The 25,454-nt window shown below is 39.5% G+C and overlaps 1 protein-coding gene across 4 annotated transcripts; it reads left to right on the forward strand.

Moving 5' to 3' along the window:
• The first annotated feature begins 157 nt into the window (after positions 1-157).
• On the forward strand, positions 158-21,532 carry LOC125317353 (carbonic anhydrase 13-like). 4 transcript variants are annotated; one of them, XM_048287121.1, is made up of 8 exons: positions 158-260; positions 7,275-7,472; positions 9,167-9,202; positions 11,188-11,306; positions 15,076-15,171; positions 16,265-16,327; positions 17,192-17,347; positions 19,459-21,532. In XM_048287121.1, the coding sequence occupies exons 1-8, from the start codon at positions 230-232 to the stop codon at positions 19,570-19,572; spliced, it is 813 nt and encodes a 270-aa protein (XP_048143078.1). In that variant the 5' UTR covers positions 158-229; the 3' UTR covers positions 19,573-21,532. The 4 variants fall into 4 exon arrangements, with proteins under 4 accessions (XP_048143078.1, XP_048143079.1, XP_048143081.1 ...); XM_048287122.1 differs by lacking the exon at positions 9,167-9,202; XM_048287124.1 differs by lacking the exons at positions 158-260; positions 7,275-7,472; positions 9,167-9,202; positions 11,188-11,306 and adding exons at positions 12,246-12,764; positions 13,979-14,145.
• Positions 21,533-25,454: the final 3,922 nt, after the last annotated feature.

Raw genomic sequence — 25,454 nt, forward strand, 5'->3', positions numbered from 1 at the left:
CGCCCCGACGGTGCTGGGGGTAGGCTGGGGAGAAGCTGGGCGGCGAAGGGTTTGGGGCAAGAACAGGCACGGACGGCTCGGGAGGCCGGAGCGCTGCAGGTGCCCTTATCAGCGCCCGAGGATCAGGGCGTCGCCGCCCGTCCCCTTCAAATCGGGCGCAGCCGCCTCTCCCGCCCCAGCCTGTCCTGTCCCATCCCATCCCGTCCCGTCCCGGCAGGAGAGCAGAGCCATGCTGCACTGGGGATACGACGAGCACAACGGTAGGGAACGGCGGGCGCGGCTGGGGCTGCTGCGGCGCTTCCCGCGGGGCCGTCGGGGCGGCCAGCGGGGTCCCGCCGGGAGCACCCCCCGCGGCTGGCCTCGGCAGCTCCCTTGCCCTCGGGAGAGCTGGATGAGCTGAAATGCTTTGCAGCGTGAGAGCGAGCAGGTTTTTGTCTCGGCATTCTACAAGGCAGGTGGCTGAGAGAGGTGTCCGTGCGTGCGGCATCGCCTGCAGAGCCGGGCCGGGCTTGGCTCTGGGTCGGGTCTGTCGCATTCGCGGTTGGAATTTCGTTCGCTCGTTTAGCTGAACAGTTGCGTGCACGGATCGAGTAGACAGCCACACTGATCGGAACTGCTGTACCAGCAGTGCTTTTCTGATTCCAGCTGTGTTCTGCTTCTGTTACGTGGGAAATCCTAGTTACTTGACGGAGTTATTTAAATGTGTAACTATGCACCTAAGAGGAGATGCTTTTGGATTTTAGTTGTTCCGTGGTTTCCTTCATCTTGTCAGTCTTTGAAGTCCCAGGATGGGCTCATCAGCAGGCTTAAAGACTTTGCTCTGTTTTGCATTTTAAGTCATGCAAACGCTACTCCAGTGTGCAGACGGTCTCACAAGTCATGCAAGTAGAAATGAAAGTGTTTTTGTAAATTGTAGGCTCAACTCTGATAAAACACATGGAATAACTTATATTGTCTGTACACAGAGAAATGTAACACCGTGACCGTAAAGGGAGACAGCTATATATTTGCATATACTATTGCCTATAAGAACATGCTTTGTATATAGTATTACTTAGACTTCGGAACACAGTTTGCGCAAGTACTACCTTTCCTTCCTGGCCCTCTTGTTCCATCTTTTCTGGATGGATGCACTTTTCCTGAAAAACTGGGTGGTGGTGGATCACAGGGATGTTGCAATGATTGGGTGTGCTATCTGCTGTTGTGCAGTCTACCCTACCCCTCCCCTGAAGACGTAAATGGGTCTTGTTTTTCAAACTTTTTTCTCCATAGGTTTCCATGCTTTGAGCTTCACCTGCACTGTCCAGATAAGAAGCCCACTTTCCCTCCCTTATCCTATCTCTTCATGTTTACTATTCTCAACTTCTAGAGAGGGGAGGCCACCAGAATTTCTATTGGGGTGGCCCTGGACCTGTCTTGAGGCCCCATCTCTCCTATAAAACTCTGTTTACTGCCTGCTTGTTAATGTATTTGAGGTGGAGTTTGCCTTTCACTCCTTTCTTGGAGCTCCACAGCAGCTGTGGGGTGGATAGTTCCTCATCAGTCCATCCCCTTCACCACACCTTTTACAGGAGACTAAAGGAGGGAGGCATGGATTTTGAGCACTTCAGTGCTTTTCCCTAGCATCAGTTTTATTTCTCAGCTTTTTCTCTTTTAATGCAATTATTTTACTGATTTAGCCTGTTTTTATTGTTTGAGTGAGTAGCAGATGGAGGAAATTGCTCTGATTCTTGAAAAATTTTGTTGTCCTTCATGGGCCTGAAAATAGTTTTCTTGAAACTAAGATTATCTTTTACAACTGAGACAGAAATACAGTGAAATTAAATCTGGTGCAGTTATATACTGTGGTTGACTGCCTGAAGAGTTGAAAAGACATCTGTGTTCTCTCTGAGGTCTGCATTTGTTACTTGCAACAGTCACAACAGAAATCATTATGTGCATAAACTGTCAAATATTCAAACCTACATGTCTGCATATATGGAATATCTATGTTTAAGGGCATGGGCTCGCTGTTATATACAGTATTAAAAGTTTTAGGGACTGACCCTGGCTGAACAGGAGAGAAAATAGACTGAAAGGCTCATGGGTCAAGATAAGGATAGGGAGAGATCATGCACGAGTTACTTTCGCAGGCAAAACAGACTCAGCTTGGGGAAATTAGTCTTATTTGTTGCTTATCAAATCAGAGTAGGGTAATGAGAAAATAAAGTAAAATATTTAAAACACCTTCCCTCCAACCTTCCCTTTATCCCAGGCCAAATTTCACTCCTGACTTTTCTCCATGTGCTCTCCTACAGCAGCTGCAGTCTGTTCACCACATGTTGTTTCTGCCTCTCCCTTCTCCTCGGTGGGAGGACTCCTCACACTCTGCCCCTGCTCCAGCGTGGGGTCCCTCCCATGGGAGACAGGCCTCCATGAAGTTCTCCAATGTGAGTCCTTCCCACAGGCTGCAGTTCTTCACAAACTGCTCCAGCGTGGATTCCCCATGGGGCCCCAAGTCCTGCCAGCAAACTTGCTCCAGCTTGGGCTTCCCATGGGGTCCTGCCAGGAGCCTGCTCCAGTGTAGGCTGTTCATAAGGTCACAGCTTCAAGACACATCCACCTTCTCCAGTTGTCACCCTCCATGGGCGGCAGCTGGATCTCTGCTTTACAGGGGACCTCCATGGGCTGCAGGGCACAACTGTTTCACTCTGGTCTTCACCATGGTGCAGGGAATCTCTGCTCTGGCTCTTGGAGCATGTCCTCCCCCTCCTCTTGGTGTCTGCGAGCTGCTTCTCTCACATATTCTCACTCCTCTCTTTTGGCTGCTGTTGCACAGTAATTTTTTCCCCCTTCTTAAATCTGTTATCCCAGAAGTGCTGCCACTGTTCCTGGTAGGCCCAGCCTTGTCCAGCAGTGGGTCCTGGAGCCTGCTGGCATTGGCCCCTATTGGACATGGGGGAAGCTTCAGCAGCTTCTCACAGAAGCCACACCTGCAGCCTCCCTGCTACCAGTATCTTGTCACACAAACCTAATGCAGAAGTTCTCGGTTACTTTGATGCATGTGTTTCTGAAATGCATGGAGGCATTACTTTATTTCTATGAAAATATTTATTTTCATATTATTTAACTTTATTCATATAATAATATTTATTAACATAATAATAATATATATTATATTTATTAATATAATACTATATAATAATATTTATTAATATTTAACTTTATATAATAATATTTATTTTCATATTATTTAACTTTATTTTCTATGAAAACCTTGGCCTTTGCTTTCTTGCTGCTTTTCTTACCTCACAGTTTTGATGTTCCTTATCTGTAGAGGCATAATACTGAAATCTTGAAAAGTGGCTTCAGTGTGGCATCATGCATACTTTTCACTGCTGCTCAAGGTCCCTGTCAGGAGGGCAACGTTCTCGCCCCTTCAGTCGTTTTTGGTTTACAGGGGAATCACTTCTGTTAATAGGCAAATCATAGAATGAATAAGGTTGGAAGGGACCACAGTGGAAAATCAATTGTCTTCAGTTTTCTATTTGTTTAATGAAATAGATGGAAATTATTTACATGAATTTTCTCTTACTGCAAAAATTTTCTCTTGATCTAGTTACTACTGTAATGCTGGGGCATTTTATAAATAAAAGGGATATTAATTTATAGAATCATAGAATCTTTTAGATCGCAAAAGACTTTTAAGATACTTCAGTCCAGCCATAATTTCTTATACATTTTTTCTTTCTGAGAATAATTACATCATTTCAATATCGGCATTAAAAAAAGTTGCTTAATTTTACCCATTATGAATTTTTAATTGCTTTTATTTGAGCTAATCTTACTGTAATCTAATATGCAACCAAATTACCTGCAAACATAACTTTATAAATTTAAGTACTCTGTGTTTGATAAACTGGGCAATGTATTCTCTTTAGAAATAAATGAGGATGTGATCCTGTCAAAGTCAGACTGTACTAAAATAATTAATTTTCTATATATAATAACAGGCTGTCAAAAAAAAAAACCCAAACCCCTTTTCACCTGTACATGCTCCATTCATACATGTATAGAGGCTCACTGGAACTCAGCTGTATCCTGTAATGTCTTCACTGGGCACTGTCTTCACTAGTGTCAAATTATCCTGTTGATGAAATTCGTAATCTTTAGCTTCAGCTGGATAAAAATGCAACACTGTGAGGTGCTGTAGTGAGTTCTATTTCCTGGCAAATTCCTAACTGCCTTCATTGTGAGATCTGTTTCATGAACTGGATGTGTGCATGCTGGTGAGTGGTATATGCAGTGATAGTCTGACCTAAAAGTGTCAGACAATTCATTGCCTTTGGTAATGCTGTGTCCAAAATAAAGGCATGAAATCTTCAGAGCAGATGGTTCAGGTTTTTGTCATAAATCTCAGTCACAATGGCTTTGATTGTTAAGAGCTACTAGAAGATTGCCTCTAGCAACAGAACATTTTCCCAACAACAGGAGAGGATTTCATAACTTCAAAAATTGGTGTATTAATCACTTTCATTCAGTAATGAAAAAAATGAAGGGAGGTGAATCAATGAGTTATATTCCCTGGGTAGGTCTTAAAGTGCATATTTATAAAACTGAAGTGTGCAGTATTTTAATATGGAGGCATCTAACTCAGATCTGAATTCAGAAGAAATTTTCACCCTGGAGATCCCACTGGCTTAAATCTGATTGTATGACATGCATTTGAGCATCTCTTTCAACAGTAATGACTTTTTTACAAGTCATACACAAAGTTTGTGTTGGGGTAGGGTCATGAAATGAGCTGAAGTTTCTTGATATTTTCCTGTATATTTTGAAAAGTCAGGTGTCTGCTAGTTTTTTCTGGTAGATGTTCAATCCCCATAGCAAAACAGTGTTTTGGTCATCTGAGCCAAGAACAAGTGCAAAACCAGCAATAATGTCTTTTTAGAACTGAATATTATTGTTAAATATTAGCTAGTGACAGAATCACAGCCTTGGGTCCTCTTTTTGGCACCTTTGTATTATTTCTGAGCGCAAGTCATCCATATTACTTAATTCAAATAACTATAGTTATTTCTGAGACAGAGCAATTGGACCAAGTAGTTAAGCACATAAATATATTTTTGCCTTTTCTCAGTTAAAGAAAATTAGAGATACTAAAATTAAGTAGCAATAAGCTTTTTCTAAGCATTCCAAATCACAGTAGTAAGGTATAAATGATGGAGTGGTGTTTCTTACAAATAAAATTTTGCATTGCATCCCTAACTACAGGGTATTAGGATCTAAACACAATTAAAATTATATTCTAAACTGTATGTTATTAGAATATTGAATAGCTTTGATGACCATTTGTGAAGTGAGAAGAATTAAGTTTAAACAGTTTTATGTTTCAAACCAGTAAAATTTTTATCTTCTGCATTAGAATCTATTTCTTTATTGAGTTTATTTAGTGAAGTAATTAACAAAAGTACTTTTTACCAGATCAAGACTGAAGGCATTTGTTCTGAGGCTTAAGTCTTAGGCTGTTCTTTACAAGTTTTTCCCGCTTCTATTTTCCAGTGCTGCTCAGAGGAGAATAATTCTCTGCCCAGGTGCTGTGCAAGCTGTGGCCCCACGGCTCTGTTGGCGCTTCCATCCCTGATTTACTGCTGGGGTGCCTGGGTGCTTTTAGCACCCGTGAGTTTCTGAGCTATGTTCACTTCTATTGAAGTTGAGGAAAGAAAAATATCTAACAGCTTTTGGTGTTTGGTTATTAACCACTGCATCATAGGTTTTTATCTTTTTTTGTCATCATGTTTATTTAAGTGCTAAGCCATCCAGAAAAACCCAAACCCAATTTTTACACTGAGGTCAGTTGTCTTCAGTATAAGGAGTTAGTTATGAGGATTTCCAGTGATGCAGATTTTACAAGACCAGGTTCTGATGCTCATATTAAGTTTTTCTTATATCCAGTATCTCTAAATTGATTTTTTATGCTTCTTACCAATTATAAGCCTGGAGGAAAAACAAGTGCTGTGCTCTCCTTAATACTGAAAGATCATTTGCCCTGCAGACTTTCACCTTTCTCTCCTTCCTTTCTTCTTTCCCCTTGCTTTCTCTTCCTTTCTATCCTAAACCTTATTTTCTGTCTTTACTTTGTAGAATATATTCCCCAGGCAACTTACTCATATTTTTCTTTACCCTCTTATCCAAATATGGCACATTAAGCAATAGCACATATATTCTTATTGTGAATCATTGGGAATGCTCTGATGTTTAGTAGGTAACAACAGATTACTCACACATCTTATCAATGAAGCTTTTCTTACTATTTTAGGATGTCATTTGCCATTTTCTCATGTCCATATTATTGATTTATTAGCTTTTCAGCAGACATTTGGCTTAGTCTGCTTGGAGAGAGAAAGGTTGAAATGACTAGTATTGATTAACAGCTTCCATAGCCCTATAATTTCTACCTAAGTCTGGTGAATGGGGCTGCAGCTGTGTCTGGAAGATCTACTCTTACCTGCTGAAGGCAGTAGAAATACAAACCTCATGCAGGCACCGCTGTCCTGAGTGTTCCTGTTCTTTGATTTGTCAGTGCTACACTAGTGTGTGTAAGTGTGCCTGTGTGTATGGAGACTTCATGATTAGAGGGTGACAGTCTCTCTTTGTTGTGATAGCTGGTGGGCACAGTTGGTGGGCTGGGAGGACGTGATCGGAGGTGCAGCAGTGCTTAGGTTCCAGGCACTGCCATCAGGCTCCAGAAACCACTCGGCATTTCTTGATGTCACCAATCACCTTTTTTGACATCTCCCCATCTCATTCAGAGTGATCAGTAGAAGATGTGTTCTCAGGTCTTTTGCAGGAAATGACTAAGGCATAAAAAAATCCTTAATGCAGGGATTTGCACAGAAGAGAGGTAATTCTTAAAGGCATAATGAGACATATTAGGCAAAAATGGCATGTCAAAAATTTATTGGGACATAGTGCCTGTTGGATACAGGATGCCTGATTAAATGAGCATTTGTTGTATTTGTCTTGTGCATAGCTGAGTCTTAACTGGGAATAATTAAGTATCTACATACTGCATGTGGCTTTGTTTAAAGGTACATGCAAGGTACAGGAACGGGTCCTGAGAGCTGCTGTTACAATATGATGCAGCAAAAGTAGCTGAATATTTTGATCTACGTTTTCTTGATACATCATTTTTGAATTTAAGAGATGCAGATGAGGACAATTCAAGCAGAGTTTTCTTTCATAAGAATGAGGGTGCTGTCAGCAATTTAGATTTCTCTTCCAATGCATTGCAGGGCCTGCCCACTGGAAGGAGGTTTTTCCTGTTGCTAATGGAGACCGTCAGTCACCCATCGACATCAAAACTGAGGAAACCAAGTATGATCCCTCCCTCCGTCCTCTAAATCCCAGTTATGATCCAGCTTCTGCTAAAATCATCCTTAACAACGGGCACTCCACCAGTGTGGAGTTTGATGACACCGTCAACAAATCAGGTTTGTTCCTTTACTGTTGCACTGTGACTTCCTCCACCGGCCCCTAAATAGGGTGCCTACCACCTGGGCACATCTCACTACTGGGTATGAACTCCTTATAAACAGTAAAGCTTTGCTTCTCTGGATGAGAGATTCCTTTTTCCCCCGTCTTTCAGCACGATACAGTGTCGGAACCTACTTGGACACAAGTTCAAGGTTGTGTTTCTCAGAAAGTGCTGGGATTCCCTACTCATAGGAGTGGTTTGATCCAGCTGGATAGTGCCATCGCCCTGTTGGAACACTGTTGTGTACAATTTTTCAAATGCTGCTCTCTCTCACTGCAGATGAATCCTTTATGTCTCATTACAGGTTCATTCCAACTGAATCGCTCAAATCTCTTATCTGAATTTAGCTGCAGGTTTGGTTATATGTTTTTCCCCTTTTTACAACCTATACTCAGACTTCTTGTGTCAAGTAAGAGCCAATACAGAACAAATGAAATAGATCCCAATTAATCCCTTGTCTTCTTTGAAAAGTATTATTGCCCCAGTCTTTTCCAGGAGTATGTAGCTTCCCTTTTTGCAAACAATAATTCTTATTTAGAAGTTCTCTGGTTTATCATAGTCTTTGTGATATTAGTGCCTTCCTCTTTAAAACCTACTCTTGGATTTTGGGCAAGCCAGCATGCCTCCCCTTGAAGCTGTAGGAGTGCAGAATCTTCAAGAAATAAAATCATTTTGTGGCTGTGTGAGGCTTAGCTGAGGATCCAAGACCATATGATGCTTTCACAAGGGTCAAAGCCAGAGAGGGACCAATTTTTGATGACCCCGTCCATTAGTCTTGAGGCCTTATTAGCTCATAGAGACATAGATGGAGACACCATCATGTTTTTGTTTCCTGAACAGTCTTAGTTTCAAATTTTCTGTCAACATTGGATGTTGCCTGAAAGCCACCAGCTGACCATCAATGATCAGTCTGACCTTGTGTCAGATGCCACGGAACTTCCCAGAATTAATCTCTGCTTCGAGCCTAGTAGACGCTGGTGAACTAAAGCACATCTCTTAGAAAAATATACAGTCTTGATTTCAAATTTTCCAGCGATGATGAACCTACCACAGCCTTTGGTAAGTTGTTCTAACTGTTAATTACCCTCACAGTTTAAAAAAAAAAAAGGTAATGAATGTGAATACACCAAGAACCTCTTCCACTCTCTTAACTCCATCCATTAAGTGACAGGGCCTGACACACAGTGTTTCTTTAGGCTTCCCCTGGTACCAAAGCTATGGTAATGTGATCCTCCTCTTACTGCTTTCCTCAGGCCGCATCTCCAAGGATTTAGTTCATATCATGGCAAAGCACTGACAGACACTGATCAGATAATTAAAAGATAGAATCCCCAGTCTCCTTCAGTAGACTCCATGTCTTCTATGTGTGGACCAGATTGTTCAGTCCACAACCATAAACTGAGTAATTCACTATTTTCCCTAATATTTGTCACTGACAAGCTTTATCAGTAATGTTTTTGTTTTCTTTCAGGTCATTGCTCAAAAAATACTGAATTTTCTAGGGCTTTTGGGGCACCCCTGTGAAGTAAGAACTCCTGCCATGTGTTGGTTTCATGAAAAAAAATCAAATTAATTGGTACTAAATATATTAGCATCTTCTAATGCATTATTAACTGACTTCCACATGAACTATTTCTTCACTTTGGTCAGCATTGGAACTGGGCTGTCAAGTCTATAATTGTTTGTGTAAGTCTGTTTATGCTCTTTGGTACCACATTAGCACCATTCTTTGAAACTGTTCTATTGATCTTCTTCCAGCATTTTTCAAAATTTGAGATACTGATACTTGCCTTAAAAACTTCTCACTACCCTCTTCCTTAAGTACTGCTGGAATGAAAGGGTTTTACCATCACTGTGTGCTGTGGCACAAATATACCAAAAGGCCATTTTCCACACTTTTCAGCAGAAGTATTTCGTGCTGGTGCATTTCTACATAATAGTTTTTCCTCAGCCAGTTAGAACAGTGATCATTACATGTTTCTAGGATCATTTGTCTCCAAGTTCACAGTCCTTAAAACAACGAATTTAAAAGTGCCACTGCCCCATCTCCTCTGTTGGCTAAGTTTATAGGCTGTGTAAATGTATGGTTTTGAGTTGAAGCTTTAAGGAAAATAAATATTTTTCCCCACAGAATAAACAGTCCCAGTTCCTTTTCATTATCCAAGCTACTTGTGTTAGCAAGCAAATAGGCAACTTAAAAATTCTTCTTTCATCTTTATTTGGTGTATTTTGCTCCTAAGAAAGTTTAGGTTTTGGACTAAACCTAAAAGAGAGAAAAAATTGCTATTGTCCTCCCTACTGCTCTTAATTTAAAAAACATCTGGTTAAATCTCCCATCATTTTCCCTTGAAATTTCTATAATGAGCCAGTAAACTATTCCAGACTGATTCCCAAATGCTCAGAGGACATATGGAGCTGGGAGAGTGGAGTGATTGGTTTTGCCATGAATAAGGAATCTTTCTGAGTGTAATTCACATTCAAGTCTCTGTGAAGAGATATTTTGATTCTAAGTCTGACAAGAAAATTACAAGCACTTGCAAAAGCAAAATAATGAAAAGCCCACCCATATGCATGTTAATTTGAATAGAATTAGAACAGAATAGAAATAGAACAGAACAGACTAAAATAGAATAGAGTAGACTCTTTCAGTTGGAAGGGACCTGCAACGATCATCTTGTCCAACTTCCTGAGCAATTCAGGGCTAACAAAAAGTTAAAGCATGTTGTTAAGGGCATTGTCCAAATGCCTCTTAAACTCTGATAAGCCTGGGGCTTTGACAGCCTCTCTAGGAAACTGGCTCCAGTGTTTGACCACCATCATGGTAAAGATATGCTTCCAAGCATCCACTTTAAATCTTCCCTGGCACAGCTTTGAGCTTTGAGTTTGACACGAGTCCTGTCACTGGATACTTGGGAGAAGAGATCAGAAGCTCCCTCTCTGCTTCCCCTCCTCAGAAGTTGTATAGAGCAGTGAGGACACCCCTCAGCCTCCTTTTTTTTCCAAACTAGATAAACCCAAATACTTAGCTGCTCCTCATAGGACATGCCTTCCAGCCCTGGCTAATTGTCAGTAATATTGCAGTTGTACGTTGCATAGGTAGCACTGGCTTAATTTTATTTATGTTAGTATAAGCTGCTTTTCCTCAGACTTCAATCTGATATAACTGGATCCAGTTGCAAATGAAGGAAAGAGCCCTGAAAATTTGTTAAGGTCCACCTATTTTCCTCCAGATTTCAAAGAGGAAAAGAAATTCTGCTGACATTACATTTTTATGATCCTGCTCATTATTCATAAAACCTGTATTTTGAGCTTAATTTTTTAGTGATTCTTTTGAATATAATCAAGAGAGGAAACTCTTGAATATTGCAAAATAAAAGTATTTCCCCATTTTCTGAGAAATATCCAACCCATTGCAAGACAACCTTGACAAGAACAGCATACCCTTTAGTGGGCCATAACCCACTAATCTGCTCATAAATACAATTTTCATAGTCATATCCTTGACAGGTGAGGGTTTCTATAGTACTTCCAAGAAATGGGAAGCCTTCTGAGACAGCTTATGAGCAGGAGCAGAGGACTGTCCGAAGACTGAAGTCTGATGTGAGGTTAGAGGATGTGTGTAGAGATTCCCGTTCTCTCGGTGAAGCCTTTTCCTCTGCTTGGGTTTCCAGTGCTGACTGGGGGGCCACTCAGCGGGACCTACAGGCTGCGCCAGATTCACTTCCACTGGGGATCCAATGACGAAGCCGGCTCTGAGCACACGGTGGACGGGATGAAGTATGCAGCAGAGGTAAGGCTTTACATGGAGTCATCTGTACCTCTAAGCTTGTGACTAGTTTTCCATTGCAAAAATAATGTTGCCCCTCCTCTTCCTGCTTTTCATCTTCCCCTCTTTTTATCAAAAAGACAAGCAGTCTTCCTGAAGTGTTGCATGTTTGGTCCTTTCTCAAAGGAGAACCTCTTTGAAAGCTTTGGAGAGGATTAGAAAAGGAGTACAGAAGACAAGAGCTTGATAAAAGACTTAATGTTCAAGAGTTATTTTAAACTTTGTCTTTCATTGTTTCTTCCTTGGAGAACATTTTCAAAGTCCTCTTCAGTGACAAACCACAGAATTACTGGATTTGGGGCCTGTGTAGTGTAAAGTTTATGCAAGACTTAGGAATGATGCATTTTGTGGTGTACTTAGCAATGTGGTGGTTATAACTTTGAGAACCATGCTTTAATATCTGTGAGATGCCTGCTGTCTGTGGGGTACTGTGTTTCAGTGGAGGTGGTGTGCCACAGGGAGAAGTACACCATCTGCTCTGGCATGGAGCATTCACTCCTGCTCTATCTCCTTTGGTACATTTGAGTAATCTGCAGGAAAAAGTACTCAGTACAAGATTCCTCTTTACAAATGGAAGTAACATGGAATATTTTGATGAGATTGAGATCTTTAAAAACAGATGATACAGACAGTGTCAGAATTTTCTGGGGTTAAAAAGAAGTAAAAAGTGTAAAAATAAGTGGACAAATAAAAGGCATAATACTACAGAAGAAAAAGATGTAATGTGTGCACTGTGATGTGATCAGATTTTACTGGAAATGCTATAAGAGATACTGGTCAGGAAAAAAAAGATCAGTTTTCTAACACTAATGGGGAAAAGTGACATTTGCAGTGTTTAAAGGCTTATGTTTTCCACAGGAACCAGGTGAGATGGAATATAAAGAATTAATAAAGGTGCTTTAAAACCATTAAGTACCAAACCCAAATTTCTAGCTGAGAAAATATGTATGTTTCCCATCTAAGAAACCAAATGGAAGGAGAAAATATCTCTGAATTTCTAGCCAGTCTAAAAGCCTTTCTGTTACCTGTTGGTTGGGTAACCCTCCACAAGAAGCTCTCTAGATGTCACTTTGGCTTTGGGATAAGAAACTCAGAATTAAAACCAAGGCTTCTGAATATTGTTCACAAAAAAGAAAATACCTGAGAAGGAGACATGAAGATGGTTTCAGTGCTCACCTTTTTAAGGAAGATGTGCAAGATTTCAAGGAAAAGCATTAACTGAATTGAAGAAAGAATTAATGCACAGGTAAAGAAGACTGCAAGGTTTGGCCCCTAAGCCCACCGGGAAGCAGAAGGGATCCATGGCTCCATTCTTTGTGACAACATACGATCTGGTCAAGGTCTCTTCACAAGCTGCAGTGACAGAGCGGTGGTAAGACGGGATATATTCCTTAAAGAGAAGTCTCAAGCCACTGAGAACGGGTCTGTACCCAAAAGTGTTTCACGCTCTGTTTGTTTGGGGGTTTTGTTTTTGGGAGGGTTACCTTGTTGGGGATTTTTGGCAAAGCTATGAGGGAGTGGGCTTTTAGTAGCTGTGGGAATTTTCCTTTTTGTTCTTTGTTGGGTTGTTTTTGGTGGTTTTTTTTTTTTTTTTTTTTTCAAATCCACAATAAAAGTAATTTCTGACTGAGAGTATCTGTTTCCTTTTTGTGTATGTAAAAATGTAATTGTTTAAAAGTTGTTCAATATAGGTTCCGTGAACTTATAATAGTGAGAGGTGCAGACACTATGAGCTCCAGGATATTAATGCACTTGAGGAAGGTTTAGTGGACTATGTTCTCTGAGGAGGTATACTTACAGCTTTTTACCAGCTAGGCTAGTAGTTCAATGCCTTAGAAAGCCTCGGGCAGCCTAGAAAGGTAGCATGGGCAATCCAGCATTTCAGTAGCTCTAAAAGTGGTAAAATGGTAGCTGCAAATCTAATACCACCAGCAGAAGCAAAGAGGGAGGAATATAGCTCCCAGGTTGCCTAATTTCCCACAATTAGAAGCTTTCAAAAAGAAACAGAAGCGCACAGATGTTCGAAGAAAGAGTTGCAAAGCCAAAAGAGGGCGGGCCCCCCTTGGTCCTTTCTTTTATTCAGAGAAGGGGAAAGGGGAGGACTGGGGGTGGACCTGGGGTGACCGGCCAGTCAGACACTGCTAAAGAGTCTGAGTTACATTTGGTTTTGTCCGAGCTTGGAACAAAGGAGTTCAGAGCACATGACAGAGGCAAGTGTCTTGGGGAGGGGAAGCTCAGAACAGGCAGCAACAGTTCTCCTGGTTTAGTTTATAATATTCATAGCAACTTTCCTTCAAGGATTTCTAAAGCTGTGAGCCAGCTTGTGTGTCATTGTGTCTGTATGTGTATTATTACTGACTACAGTGGGATTCCTTACTTGCTGGAAGTAATGTTTCAGCACTTTAGAGCCCAAATGCTTAACAAACATTGGTATCAAGTAAGACCAAGTAAGAGTTCCATTTTAGAGATACGGAAAATTGAAACTCATAGAGGTTAAGCAAGGATTGATACTTAGAACAAAAATCTTCGTACTCTTAGATGCCTATTTCAACCATGCCGCTATGTTGCTTCACATAGAAATCCTTTAAAACAAGTTTCAGCTTTCCTAAATTGTTCTTACTTTACTTGTCTTGTAGGTGCTGTATTCCAAAAGGAAGCCTTTTTTTAATGGGTTCATTCCAGTTTAAGTCATTCAATGGAGTTGCTTTTCAGCGTTCTTAAAGTTCAACATCTGAAAAGATGGTCACCAATTTTAGAAAAGCCAATCTCATGCCCTGCTCCTGAGCATCTTTATCTAAAAACTGTGTGTAATAAGATTTACTAATCCATTGAGGATTTGTGAAAGTAATTTATGTTTGTGAAGTACTTAGACTTAAGTGCTGTGTGAGTGTGCTCTCTCCAGTTTGGCAGTCAGACCACTGCTCAAGGCTGGGACATCCTGGCACTTCCTAGGAAGGACCTCCCATCATGAAGTGTGGTCAGGAATTAGGAAATCTGGTTTAGCAGGAGGGACTTAGGTGGCATGGAAGTAGGCATCACAGGCTTTTCCCACCTGTCTGGGTAGTGTCTTTAAGCTTCTTAAGTAAATATGACAGGACACTTCCAGAATAATGCATGTTGGAAATGCAAATGCTCAAACCTGAGATAATCAAGCTGCTTGTAAGGGCGTCACTACTGGTAGTCATAGAAAATAGCATTTGAAAAGTGTCAAAAATGAAATGCTGATGTTCCCTTGAGCTAAACAAGGGAAAAAGGGTCAGTGCGAGTTTAATGTGTATTTGCCTGTTTTCTAGCTATTTATGTAGATGATTAATGTTGCTGAAAGCTTGATTAAAGAAAAAGAAGAGTAAAATACTAATGACATCCTCATTAATTTCAATCACTTTTTAAAATCAGCTGTAGTAAAAATGGATTTAAAACCTCTAGTTATATAACTATTGGCTTTTTTTGTCTTAACATCTCAGTTCAAAATCTGGAACCCAACAGCAATTTGACAGGCACTGTGGTGTGCCGATTGCTGCTGAATTTTTAATAATCCCAGCCACTGGAAATGCCCTTGCCATTTGTGTGAACTACGTATTTACTGATTTCATGAAATATCTGCATTTGGAATACTGAATGGTTCTGCATACAAGAGTGAAGTAGAGTATCAAACACAGTAAAGTTGTAATATTCATTTGCCACTGCTTGAGTTCAGCGAGAGTTGATGCTGTCTGTGTATCTTGATTTTCAGCTTCATGTGGTCCATTGGAATGCAGAGAAGTATTCCAGTTTTGTTGAGGCAGCTTCTCAGTCAGATGGATTAGCAGTCATGGCTGTATTTCTGAAGGTAAGATGAGAATGTTTTAGCCCTTGTAGTAAATCTGCCTTATAAGCCCAAAGAGATAATGGTGATAGTTGGTGTAATTATTGATACTTGTTTTATACTTATTTCCTTCATAGCATTTAGCTGCCAATGTAGGAAGCTGTGCTTCCTTTAAGAATACAAATACCAGATTAATAGATTATTCAAGGCAGTCAAACTCTTCAGTTTGCCTAGTCTGCACACCCATACAACATTAGATGTGGAACTTAATTCAGCTGCCCCTATTTGGATCCCAGTAACTTGTTCTTGACTAGCAGGTTCCTTTAAAGGGACAGCTTGATTTAAATGTTTCTTTAATGGCTTGTTTCTGAGCTGGTAGTTTCTTCTAGAAAATAATAATAATTTAAAAATGCAAAACCATAGACTGGAGAATTTCCTAATAGTTATTTTATACCTTTTTGCCTTTTCTACCTGTTCTAAGATTAAATTCATGCAACAGCTTCACTGACTTCTGTTTGAAGAAGCAGATGGGGAATTCAGACAATCTATGGCAAAAGATAGGGCTTTGGTCAATTCTGTGTTTTCTGGTGGCTGACACAGCTTCCTGAGCCGTTCCATGCAGCAGTTGCAGAGAACTGCTTTGGCAGTTCAGTAATTCTGTCTTTCCAGTTTGCATTACAATGACTCAAGGGAAGTATCACTGGATTTCTTAGCACACAAATTCTGTTTGGAATGTTCTTATGTAAAAACAGTGTTTTCAGTGTTATAAGCAATTTAAATTTCTGTTGTTAGTCTGTAACTTTCAATATCCCACATATTAAAACCTGAAAAATAAATGGTTTCTGTTCCCCTGTAGTGAAAAGTTTGTAATTCTTTTGTGGCTGAAATAATTACTATGAGTAGCCAGAATACTATCAGCAAGGGAGTGGATCTTTTTTATGACCAGTATTACTTCTAAGGACCAGCTAGTTGCAGGCTTGTACTCACAAAATGCAACAGACCTTACAGTCACTTCAGTACAGTTATATAAAGCAGTTTCATTATGCATTTGCTTTTTATTAATTTTTGTTGCTTTTCTCTGGAGCTCCAACGTTTCTTTGTTCTTTGGTGTTAATAGATTGGTGAATGCAACCCTCAACTGAAGAAGATTACTGACCGCTTGGACACCATCAGAGTCAAGGTGAACAAGTGCTTCTGAAAGAATACTAATACTTGTGATTGCTTTTGTTGGGGTTTTTCATTTTAGATAGGGTTTTTTATTTCTTGAAATCTGGCTGCTACTCCCTGCACCTTCATGTTTCCTAATCCCTAGCAATTTATATCTGATTTGACACAGTTTATGTGTATTCTGTTTAGGTTGAAAACTAAATAGACAAAACATATTTTTACACAGTAAAAGATCAGAGGAAAAGGCTAATTCCTCACAGAACCAAGTCTCTGATAAATATGTTGCTATGAGGATAGTAACAGGGGAAAAACATACTTTATGGAAGGTCGTAAAAAAGATGAGGGAAAGACTTCCTCTCCTGTTTTGCTGAGGTACAGAGTGAGAAATAACCTATTGTTTGTGTGAGAGAAATCAGCCAGACTCTCAACATGATGTTTCAGTCAGACAGCTCTGGCCTGGTATCAGGTACAGGGAGAAGCAGTAGTAGCTCCTGGGAGGAGTGAGTGGGGAGGGAAGCAAGTGGCAGTAACCTGTGGGGTTACTCTGCCAGCCCCACAGAGACCACCTCGAAAGTCTAACACCTTCTCTCCTCTCCCCACAACTTCCATCTCATGGTCATGTGTAACTCTGGGGAGTCTGTGCTATCATGACACCTTTGATGGTGTCCTGCCGGCATCAAGGAAAGCCACAGCAAAGCTGTCACTGAGGTAAGACCTCATCAGAAGGGCACTGATGAGGACCTCCTGTTATCACCCAAGACGCTCCCAGCCCACCTGATAGTGGAACAAGCTCTACCTCCTTTGGCGTGATTTACCTTGGCCTCTTGCTTTTAAATAATATTGCCCTGGTATTTCTTTTTCTTTTATTTCTTTCCAGGGGAAAAAAGCACTATTCACAAACTTTGATCCCAGCTGTCTGCTTCCCAAGTCCCTGGACTACTGGACTTACTTTGGCTCTCTCACTGTTCCACCTCTTCTTGAGAGTGTCATCTGGATTGTTCTGAGAGAGCCCATAAGTGTTTGTTCTGAACAGGTATTTTTGGATTTTTGACTGCTATAGAAATTGCTTTTGTAAAACTTGAAATTGCAAATGCCACCCAAAATTACATTTTCTTTTGTGGGCCTTGGCACTGCAGACCTTATAAGATTTTCAAAAGGGAAAATTTGTATATCAAATTTATTCTGACTTCTTGTTGCCTTTCTTGCTGTAACAGCTATTTATTATTAATTTTTAAAAATAATCTGCATACTGTAAAAATTAATAATCAAAACCCACGGGAAACTTAAAGAAAAAAAGAATTGTGTTGACACTTAGAAATTCTGGAATTCCAGTTGATTTAATTATTTGCATATCCTGCTCAAACCTCATCTTTGGCATTTTTATCTGGCAGACAAGTAGTAAATTTTTTCTTGCATTCCAAATACATAAAACTTGATGAATTTACTAGAATTGTGACAAGTGAATACAATTGTAATAAGCTGGGGTTATGCTAGGCTGTTTTAGGAAAGCTGTGATACTACATAAAAGAGTCTATTTACATTCTTGTTAATGCTGCATGCTGTACCTTAACTTGGCAACAGTGACACCCAGCGGGCTAATCCTCTCAGGCGTAAGTAAAATTTTTCTGAGTAGAGACCACATACTCAGCAGAAATGGTGACTTCAGTCTTTGCTCAAAATGTTAAGACAGTTCCCTGAATGGGTTGCTTGTTAGGAAACCTCAAATTCTGTTTTTAACTGAAATTATTTATTTGCTTAATGAGTGTATTTTTCTCTTCTGTATCTCTTCACTCCCCTCAGTCTGGCTTTGTAAGGCTCGCTGCAATATGTATGGATGTAGGATTGAAAACTTGTGTTAAGGTATCCACTTTCCAAAGACAAGCCATTGTTCAGGTTAAAAGCTTACTATTTAGGCAAATCAATAATTAATACATTCTAAAATGTGAAATGCTGTATACAAACAGCCACGTGTAACAGGTTCAGAGGACATGGTGTGGGAAAGTGTCAAGTATAGTGATCCTTTATTAGTCATTTTTCATAGACTTTAGCTAATATTATGTATTAAAGTAGAAATATGCTATATTCTTCTCAATATAAACATGCATGCAGCCAAAGTGTTTGTTGCCAGTAATGTCTGCTGTTGTGATTGATCAGTCAGCACTGTGACTGATACTATTCTACCATTTAATTTTATTCATTGAGTTTGCGTTTCTGTAGGGCTTTAGAGTTTACTACAGACTTTTTGTTGCACTTTTCAGGTTGAAAGGAATTAAAAATAGCTTTTAAGTTTTTAGAAACTTACAAGGAGCCTGAATTACAAATGTTAGCTTTAGAATGGGGTGAAGCAAGATAGCATTGATGTTTTTTGCTCTTAATGTCATTATGGTGCAATGTGCCATACAATTAAATGCTCTATTGTAATGGAATGCTTTCTGTGCTGCGCTACCTATGGTAACCTAGGAGGGAAGTAAGGTGATACAGAGAAATAGTAACTATTGGAAATATTAGATATTAAACAAAATTCTATACTTAGGTCAGAAATCAGGCTCAGATTTCCCAAGGTTTAGATATGGAACTCTGATAGGTGTTTCTGATGAGATCAGCATATGCTGAGTTATGCTTGTCCTGTGTCTTCACGAGGGAAGAATTTGGGATCTCTCCTGGTTTGAGTAAGTGCTAGTTGCAGAAGCTTTCTTTAGTGCCACACCTGCAATTCCAGGTTAATTCTGAATATACTCTGTGGACAAGGAAACATACATAGAATGTTTGTATGGTAAGAAACATAATCTTAATTTTTTGGCAAAAAGCATTTCAGAATCTCCAAACTATGAAATCCAACTAAAAATTATAACACCCCCTAGTATAAATCAAGTTATGGAAGACAAAATATGAATAAAGGAAACAGGTAATCCTTGTATACAGTTTTGTGTTGACGTGTACTTTGGGATATTTCCTCAGTAGTCAACCTTTTTGATTTACAAGGATAGAAATGGTGAAATTGCCATTGCCCTCATGACTTAATACAATACAGTTCTGTTCTTTCAGGTGGAAAAAAAGTGACAAGTGTCTTTAATATTTACAAGTTTTTTCATGAATATGGACATGAGGGTTTTCTGCTGAACATTATGTCTCTTTTGGTTACAGCTGGCCAAATTCCGCAGCCTCCTGAGCACTGCTGAAGACGAGGTCGCCTGCTGCTTGCTGAGAAACTTCCGGCCTCCCCAGCCTCTAAGAGGACGAGAAGTCAGAAGAAATTAAAGGAGTAAAGCCAGTAGCCTCCCTCTGAAACCAAAGGCTGAATTAATTTTATTAGTTAGTCTACTTTGTGATTTTTAATTTTTTTTTTGTGAGATGTTTAAACGAATAGGTGGTATTTTATTAGTGGTTTCCATGCAGTTATTTCTCACAGACAAGTATGTCTGGAGTTGTCACAGGTTCATCAATGTTAACAGGTCTGACTGGGTTTGAGTGCATTGGCTTGGCAGCACTGAGCCATCAGCATTGCATGCACAGAGGTCATTGCTCATCATAAGGGTCAAATGTGGTGAAGGAGTTTCCCAGATTTTGCCACCAAATTACTGAACAGGATCCCTGGTATTATTGACAGTATAGGATGTTCTGGGATTATTCTTCTAGTCTCTAACATAACTTTTAGCTTCTATATGAACCTCACACTGCAGTTCCCAAGGAAAAAATATATCAAGGATGATGTAATGTCATTGCTGACTTCTGCAATACCGTGCTTACTTTCCTACAAAAAGCAGTAATGACTAACAGCATTTAAGTAAAACAGATATTTATATGATCCTGTTATTCTGGCTGCTTCATAGCAGTAATCATGTACTGATGTTTTTTTTTTTTTAAAGCAAATAGTAAGGATTTTGTATACTGCAAGATCATGTCAGGTGGATTAGGTATTCCTGAATTTCACAATGTGACAACATGAAATTGTCCTGAAACCTGAAACTGCAAGGTGGAAGGGCATAGAGGGAGCTGTTTGTGCCTTAATCCAGTTTGTTGTATTTGGTAAAAAAGAAGGGACTATTACAGTGTATCTGTGTAACATCAGACTTTTGCCACTTAAAATCAAGAGGCAGGGGTAGCTGTTGTTCCAGACTGTTGCATGCTGCAGTGCAAACCACATGCTGCTTACCTCTCATCTTGCTGTGGAGGACAGCACTACTCAGGTATAGAATGTCTCAAGGTACTGGCTGATGTTCTGTTGTCATAGTTGAACTTCAGTGGTTGCACTTATATTCCAAGACCAAAGAGAATAGTCAGAGTGAGCCAAAGAAATCAGAATCAAGTAAACATCTAATAAAAAGCTCAGCCCTCAATAGCAGTGTGTTGAACCATCTGTCTATATGAGTTGACTTGAGCCTGTGTTTCTCTAGGAGCTTTTGTTATCTGAATGTAATTGGGGTTTTTTACACCAAATATTTTTATTAATGAACTTGCCATAGGATGTAGCTTAGGATAGAATTAGATTTACTCTCAAACTGTGAGAAGTACATAGTGAAATCCAGTGATACCTGAAAGAGGCAGCTAGAGGTTTTACTGGAAGCAGCTAACACCATTCTCTGTAGTGCTTCTGACAAACTCATCTTCCATGACTGCTCTCCTTGAATTCATTTTTTTTTTTTATAAGTTTTATATGCTCTGTCTTTTACCTCAATGGGTCATTTGATTTTAGATGAACAAACATGAGGGAAATCACAATCAGGATTCACTTTTTATGCTGTTTTAGAAAAATAAATTAGACATAGAGATATAGGTATTTTATCTTAGTTTAAGGTAGATGGACTTTTTTGTTTTCCCCTCCCCAGAATATAGCTATTATATCCTGCAAGGCTTCCCAATGCCTTTTGAATATTTTCTGAAGAAAAGAACACAAACAGACTATTGGATAAATAAAAAGTGTTTAGCAGCACTAAAAAGAAAAGAGGGAGTGTGTTGTATGTTTTCACAGCCGTTTTTTAGACCTAGGATTGGATCTTGTATGTTTCCCTGTTATGTGAGTAGCTACAGAATGTGAAAAAAATGTTTACAAATTGCAGGAAGGATACAAAGTTTGTTTGCCTCAAAAGAGAAAGGAATAAGGCTACTGCTTCATATTGTAAACAGAAGTGTTATGTACTTTTTACGTATTGTAAACAGTGGAGTTGATCCAATGCTTTTATATTTATAAGGATTTTATCAAAATAAAAAATTGATTTTATGAATGTGTCTTGTATTTTCTATTGAAGAGCTTAAAGTTTTACAGAGAAGGCTTTATTTTTAAAATTAGCACCTGCAGCTTTAGGTTTGGAAAAAATTGTCACCTATTATTTGAAGTCTGTCTTTGGGCAGTATAGTATTAGGTATGTCTTTATGTTCCAAATAAAATGTTTTTGGCAGTGGTAAGACATGCAGTCAATTCTGCAAGTTCCTCATAGTGCATTTTTGAACTACTGACTATTTTTATAGTTATGCTAATAAGCTTTAGAAAAAGTCATCATTCAGAGTAATTCCCCTTATGTGGAGATGCCATGTTCATGTTACATTGGCCTAGCTGAAAGTTAGTGGTGGCATCTGAAAAAGACTAGAAATGCTCGGTTGCCTGAAATCATTTGGGAGCAGCTTCTCAGGATATTCATCCCCTGCAATTGTAAAGTGAGAATATGGACACTGTCTCAAGTCTGAGCACTTGGTTGCACCCTCAGTCACCAATTTCCTCTATGCCCAAGATACACTGAATCTCTAACAAAAGTGCTCCCAGACAATCTTATCTCAAGTGTGAACTCCATGTTGTACCCTACAGCAAAAAAGGCTGAAATATGTCATCACCCCCCAGCCCCCCTGCAGCCACACGTCCCTTTGATCAACTCTGAACCCTCTGACACACTTGGAGCCTTTATATTAAGAAGAATGAAATGCTCAGTGACCAAAACATAGAGTGTATTTGCTGAAAATAGTAGCTGTCAAGAACTGTGAACTGCTGGATGGTTGATCACCCATAAACTTATTCTCAGAATTAAATAAACCACAGTAGAGCCCTTGGGTCAGCTCTGCTGTTTTTGGCACAGGAGGGAAGTGGTGTGCTCTGCCATGCTTATAGCATTTGCCAGTCATCTCGTGATGTTTTTAATGTTGCATGTGTTCAACATTAGCTGGGAATTTTCTTTATGTCAAATAAAAAACCTGAGAAGTAGTGGTCTTCCCTTCTGGAGTACAGTGGGCTGAAGATACAGCACTCATCTTTTTGATGATATACACCCATTTGCTATGTACCTATGTTTTCTCTGCTGCTTTAGAGATTTTTCTCTTGGTTGCTTCCAGACATGAACCGGGATCTAAGGGAATTCTAAGAAGGAATTTGAAGAAAAAAACCCCCATCAATTAATAAATTTCAAAATACCTTCATGGAAAAAAAAAGGGGAAGACAGCATATGAATAAAATAACATAAAACAAATATATATGTTATACAGCTTCTATAAACTTAATGGAAAGGAAATTTTGGATTTAGATTCTTGTAGCTTTAAATAGGCAAGGGGCAGATTACTAGAGAGAACTCTTCAGATGTTAAAAGCTGCAAATAATTGAGAAACTTGGAGCACCTTCAGGTTGTAAACTCAGCATGAAGGTATGAATACCACAGGAATCTTGCTCAAGAGATGTGGCATCTTTCTTTTACTATCTATTAATTAGTCTAAAAAAGCATGGTGACAATCTCCCTTATCACTGTGCTGCTAGATACACTGCATCTAACTGCTGACCTAGCTGTTATATTTTGTTGTTCTCTCACCCAATCTGATCTTGCTTGCTAATTATAGATGTGAAATACAAAGATTTGGTCTGTGATTTAACCTCTTAGATACTTTTATTTCCATATCTTTTATTTGTGAAGTACTTGAGGGCCTTTCTGTGTGTCTACTGTTTTTGTGAGACAGGAGATAATACTGAAGTGCTGAAACAAAAATGTCTCTAAATTCATGTTTTGTTTCCTATTTCTGTCAACCTCTCCATCATTTATGCCAAGTACAAGTTTTCACTGTGGTGAAACATTTGCATGTGTGATTTGCGTCTCTTCTCCCATGCAGCAGAATTTGAGGCCAGGGAATGTCTCTGACAGGAGAGTACTGGATTGTCATGTGAACACAAAGATTCTCTGCCTCTGCTTAACAGAACTGATGTGCTGCACTGTCAATTCCTGTGTCTGTTTCTATTTTGTCAATTTCATCCACATACTTGGGTAGATAAATTTGAATAATTTGTAGATACTACTGACAGTTTCATTTTTCAGAAGAAAATCATATAGGTTACATGCAACAGGTAGAAGAAATACATATTTTTGTGAAGATCTGATTTAATTATTTTTCTGTTTCTGGTTTGTAAATATTTTGAATGAAATATCAGCTGTTTAAATGTCAATACTTTTCTTCCAGTTCTTTTCCTTTCTACAGTTGTATGAACAACAGACAGAAATGTGGTCTCAATATTTCCTTTTTTTTTTTAGCAGCACTTTGGCCATTTTAAGGAAAAAAAATTAGTCCAGTCATTCTTGGTGTTTTTCAGGGAGTTTTTTCTTTATTTCTGTTTTCCCTTTGTCCTGGTGAAGCTTCAACTTCTTTTATAGTTTATGTTTTCATTAATAAACTGGCAAATAGTGGTGATGATATAAAATCATCCCCCGTTGGAAACAGATGAATGATTGTTTGAGAAGAGGGATATTGGGTTTGAAAAGATGATAAAAGACTAAGCTATATTAAGTAATCTAAAATTCTGAACTGACCGGGAACAATTGAGTGGGGAGATGTGGAGAAGATAAAGAAAAATGCTAAAGATAGAAGAGGCACTCTAAAAGCCTTCTAATAGAAAATGAAGCCCTTTGCATATTGCTTTTGCCGATAGATGTCACTGTGAATAAGGCAACAGTCACCTGCCCAGTGACACGACATCCTGAGTAAGACCCACAGCATCCTGACGGCTCAGCCTGTGAAAGAAGAGTATGCAATATAACTCACCTATTAAGGATGTGCTGTTGATTGTAATTTACTCCCTTTCTTAAAAGTGAAACAAGATCGTGAAGAAAAAATAATTACTTTCTGATGCATAACAAAAGATACTCAGATTTAAAAGATCATATTTAGGTGAATCTGCACGTTTAAATGCTCCCGTTTTCCATAAGCAATTGCTGTTATATAGTTTCACACACACCTAAAAGCCACGCCAGAAACAACCACTATAGGAGCAAGGTAAGTTTTTCTGTGTTTTCTTCTATCTGAAAGTTTGCCCAAGCATTAAAAAAAGAATATCGGAGTCATTTGGGTGCAGGGAGCCTGGATGGTGCATGGCCACATCAGCACTACCAAGAAGGCTCTGTAGTTCTGGCACATTCTGGCTTAGCTGGACATCCCTGAGCTTATGGAAAGCCACTGGGCAAAGCATGGGCAGCGCTGGCACTATGCCAGTGCTTTCAGTTTTGGCTGCAAGCTCTGGGTAAGGGAAAATTCACAGCCACAGTAAATACAGCTGAGCATAGGTAATCATCATTAACCAGTTGTGGGTTTTTTAAAGGGTACAGTGAGGATTCATATGGAAAATCTGATCAGTTATTTAAACCAGTTTCTGCATCACTTTTCTGAGTCAGATGAATGGTGGTGCTCATTTCAGCCATGGCACCACTGTCACCTCACTCTCTGTGTGAGGTTCCAGAAAGGGCTTCTCTACCTGTCTTTCTCAGTTATGAGATACTTAAATATCACTGTAAGGACTCAAGGCAGGTTCCTTGGTTCACACAGGCACATTGTAAATATAAATGCCTGTTAAAAGATCTTTGTGGTATTTCAAAAGTCATGTCAGTCAGGTGAAGTCCCTGGTGTCTGGAAAAAAGGAAATATTGCACCCATTTTTAAAAAGGGTAGAAAGGAGCGCCCCAGGAACTACTGACCTGTCAGCCTCACCTCTGTTCTGGGAAGATCATGGAAGAGATCCTCTTAGAAGCTATGCTAAGGCACATGGAGGACAGGGAGGAAATTTGAGATGGCCAGCATGGCTTCACCAAGGGCAAGTCCTGCCTAACTGAACTAGTGGTCTTCTAGGTTGAAGTGACTACATCAGTGGATGAGGGACAGCCATGGATGTCATCTATCTGGACTTC

This window comes from Corvus hawaiiensis, chromosome 26 (genome assembly GCF_020740725.1).
Source record: "Corvus hawaiiensis isolate bCorHaw1 chromosome 26, bCorHaw1.pri.cur, whole genome shotgun sequence".
Lineage (NCBI taxonomy): Eukaryota > Metazoa > Chordata > Aves > Passeriformes > Corvidae > Corvus > Corvus hawaiiensis.

Coding starts and splice junctions, on each gene's coding strand:
- LOC125317353 (XM_048287121.1), top strand. CDS start 230: ATGCTGCACTGGGGATACGACGAGCACAACG. Junction 9,203..11,187: donor TCAAGTCTATAATTGTTTGT/GTAAGTCTGTTT, acceptor TTGGGTTTCCAG/TGCTGACTGGGGGGCCACTC. Junction 15,172..16,264: donor TCATGGCTGTATTTCTGAAG/GTAAGATGAGAA, acceptor TGGTGTTAATAG/ATTGGTGAATGCAACCCTCA.